At 43.7% G+C, this 4,041-nt stretch overlaps 1 protein-coding gene across 1 annotated transcript; it reads left to right on the forward strand.

Annotated features, from left to right (window-relative positions):
* The first annotated feature begins 427 nt into the window (after nt 1-427).
* Nucleotides 428-3,763, forward strand: gpr12 (G protein-coupled receptor 12). Its single transcript, XM_048532190.1, has 2 exons — nt 428-945; nt 1,161-3,763. Exon 2 carries the CDS (start codon nt 1,191-1,193, stop codon nt 2,172-2,174), a length of 984 nt encoding a protein of 327 aa, XP_048388147.1. The 5' UTR covers nt 428-945; nt 1,161-1,190; the 3' UTR covers nt 2,175-3,763.
* Nucleotides 3,764-4,041: the final 278 nt, after the last annotated feature.

Here is a 4,041-nt window from a genome sequence, read left to right on the forward strand (position 1 = left end):
ACAAATCAAATGCTAAGACTTATCCATCCATTCCTCTGTCACTATTAATCGTAAATTATGATATTTATGTGGCAAATGGGATGCTGTTGGTTTAGGATATTTGGTCAGTACAGACGAGTTGGATCGGAGGGTCTCTTTCTGTGTTGTGTATCGATGTATTCACGTCTGGTCCATCACCAATTGCTCTTGAGGAGGTGATGGTGAGCTGTCTTCTAGAGCCATGTGCTGTAGGTGCATCCACAGGGACGCTTGAGAAATTGCAGGATTTTGATCCAGGGACAGCTGATGATCTGACACTTTCAAGGAAGCATGGTGTGTGAGTGTGTGACCTGGAATGTCACTTGTTCATCAGGGAAAGTTAATTTATATTCATCTGTTCCGGCAATCTCATCCTGGGTTGGAAACCGCTCTAGAAAGCCAGCGATGGATCAGGGCACATCACGTGGAGTAGAATCCCGCTGCCGGGAATGAGATGCCTGCAGACATGCTCCCGAGTGACTGTGCCTGCAACTTACTTCACGCTGCATGTTGTGGTGATGGGGCGGGACATTGCAAGAAGCACATGCTCTTGTGGTGAATTGTTGGGCGCACAGCTTAGCGGTGGAGATGCCTTTAATAACTGCACTGGCTGGTTCACTCGATTTGCTTGACTCTTGTAGCTGGCAATGACGTTGGTGCAGTGATCGAGCCGCTGCCGTGGACACATGCAGCGGCAGGTTGAACAGGCAGCAGGCTGCTGGCTGATGGACCGCACCAGGGCAGTAGCAGCAACGTCTGGGCACGCACAAAGCCTTTGAGCCGTGATTTTTAACAACAACCGGGGGCGTCCCTCTAGCCCTGCGTGCTGCAGCGGAGATTTTGAGGACAGGAGCGAAAAAAAAAAGCGCAGGGGGAAGATGGTGCAGTAATAAGGAACACATGGGGACTGTGCATCAGACAGGCGAGGTAACCGAGAGTGTTTGTCATTTGTGCATTTTATTTGCAATTTTTTTTCAATTTGCACAATGCATTAGCTTTTTTTAAAAATTTGTGACAAGATTAAGGTGCATGTATTTTGCAATCATAGGATGTTCCCTTTTCGCGTTCACACAACAAATGTGATTTGCATGGAGGTGGCGGGTATTTGCAGTAACCTGGAAATGTGTCCCTCTGTTTGCTAGCGTTAGGGCAACAACAAAAAAAAGAAGATAATGAACGGAGATTTCCAAAATACATCCCATCAGTCTGGTCGCTGGGTGGCCCAGACAGGCGAGAACACCTCGGCAGCCGTTGCCTCGGTGGTCCCGTTCTCGGAGAGCGTCAATCCTTGGGATGTGGTCCTTTGCACCTCGGGCACTGTCATCTCCTGCGAGAACGCCGTCGTGGTGGTGACCATCCTGAACAGCCCGAGCCTGCGTGCCCCAATGTTCGTGCTGATCGGTAGCCTGGCCGTGGCTGACCTGCTAGCGGGCGTCGGCCTCATCGCCAACTTCGCCTTCGCCTATCTGCTGCAGTCGGAAGCGGCCAAGCTGCTCACCGTGGGGCTGGTGGTCGCCTCGTTCTCCGCCTCCATCTGCAGCCTCATGGCCATCACCATTGACCGCTACCTCTCGCTTTACTACGCCTTGACTTACAACTCGGAGCGCACGGTCACTTTCACCTACATCATGCTGGTCGTGCTCTGGGGGGTGTCCAGCTGCTTGGGATTTTTGCCCGTCCTGGGCTGGAACTGCCTGAAAGATGAGTCCACGTGTAGCGTCATCAAGCCCCTGACGAAAAACAACGTGGCCGTGCTCTCGGTCTCCTTCCTGCTCATGTTCGCAATGATGCTCCAGCTCTACATCCAGATCTGTAAGATTGTCATGAGACACGCCCATCAGATCGCCTTGCAGCACCATTTCCTGGCCACGTCCCACTATGTCACCACCAGGAAAGGGGTCTCTACCTTAGCCATCATACTGGGCACCTTCGCTGCCTGCTGGATGCCTTTCACCGTTTACTGCTTAATAGCGGACTACACCTACCCCTCCATCTACACCTATGCCACCCTCCTACCAGCCACTTACAACTCCATCATTAACCCTGTCATCTACGCCTTCCGAAACCAGGAGATCCAGAAGGCGCTCTGGCTTATCTGCTGTGGATGTATCCCTCCCAATATCTTACTCCGAGCACGGTCCCCTAGCGACGTATAATGAGTTGGTAAAGGGACCACTTTCAAGAGAGGGGAAAATCCAGTACGATTTCTCAGGCAATTCCCCTTAGCACCGTAATTTATGCCACTCCCATGCATCTTATAACTTTGATCTTCAGGTAAATTCTCGGGGGCTGGGGAACCTCCTCTCACTGGCGCTGGAACGAGATCCCCGAAGATGTTACAAAATGAATGTGCTGGCAGGGGTGACCTCCTTGGTTTCTTTTTCTTTAAATGTCATTCACTAGCATTACCTAGCTTTAAGATACGAAGATTAACAGGTTACTGTGGTTAACGTTTCCGTGTTGCTGATGTTTTATGTATCTTACGTTTTTATGGGGGAAGGTGTCATTAGTATTTTCAATTACTTGGAGACAGCCCACTCCATTAGTAATCAATACGAAACTTTTATTAATGTCATTGTCCATATAGACAGCAATACTGTAAGAAATCACTACATATTCACCAGGACTTTCAACATCTTGATGTTTGACTGTGAACGGTAGTGTTACTAAAATATAGTAGATTGCCAAGGTGATGCATAATGCTTTCAATAAGTGGACGTTTCAAAGACAAAATCACATTATCAATAAGCTTGAATATTTTAAGTATATCTTAGTCTCAGAATAGTTTCAGTAAGTGAGCATCATAACACTATACTTGATATATGAAATCGGTTGAGTTTCACTTTGTTTTCTAATTCCTTTGACTATAGCTTTCGGCATTTAACCATTCAAAACAATAATTAAACTTTTGGAGGTCCGTTTGTGGGAAGGGGGCACTTCTTAAAAAAACAAAGAATCTTGATTTGCCACCATATAATTTCATTGTTATCAATATACAGTGTAGTTTGATAGAGATCATATATCAACTCAATAAATAAATTACATGATATTTTATCAATTATCATGTGCACTAAGCCTTGTGGTTTGATGCCAGTGAATAATTTGTATCCTAAACAGCCATTGTGTAATGTCGATATATTTTAAATAACTTAAAGGCATTGAGTAAGTTACACTGTCATATTTGCATTTGAATATATTACCCAAGCTAAACTTGAATCCACAAAATTTACATAGGAATTCTAATCCCCTGTAGATTGTATCAAGATCATAATTTTCTAAACTAATCTGAATTCTATAAAAAGAACCAGCATGTATCATGCAACATGACAAAATGCATTTAAAAACCACAAAAATATTATTAAGTCACTTTACTGCACTTTACTTTATCTCACTGATATTGGCTCCTTGGCACTTCACAATTCATGTCGTTTGCATTCCTAGAATAACTGTAGCATTTTCCATTTTTGAACAATTGAAAATTGGCAGCAACAATTACTTTTTAAAGTAAGTAGTGTACGTGCGAGGTTGTAAATAGTGTTTGTGAGTACATGAAAGACTTATATCTCACCTGACAGCTCATGTCAGGGTGAGAAGTTAGCTGTTGTCTATTTGTAGCTGTCAAAATGCAACTGAACAATACATGTAAGAATATGTTGTTGTGTAGAAGTGTGTGTTTTATAATATAATAGTGAAATGCACTTTATTTTAGCAAAAATGGCACAATCATGTCATATAGAAAAAGAAACAGCACTGATACTCTTTTCATTTTCTTTTCTATCATTTGGATGAAAGTAACTTTCATTGTAAATTGTTATTAATTTTGTATACATAAAATGTGATAAAATAAAGTCATTTCTTAAAGAATTGTGTTGCATTGTGTGGAGTATGGAGATTAAGATCCTTGCCTAAAGTTCAAATGTCTTTGCCTAGCAAGTGGTTTCATCTTGGAAGTTGTCCACATTGTGCGCTCCTAATGCAAAAAGGTATTGGAGGTCAGGTGTGATGCAGCAGGGTGAGAGTAAA

The sequence above is a fragment of the Stegostoma tigrinum genome, chromosome 6 (assembly GCF_030684315.1).
Source record: "Stegostoma tigrinum isolate sSteTig4 chromosome 6, sSteTig4.hap1, whole genome shotgun sequence".
Lineage (NCBI taxonomy): Eukaryota > Metazoa > Chordata > Chondrichthyes > Orectolobiformes > Stegostomatidae > Stegostoma > Stegostoma tigrinum.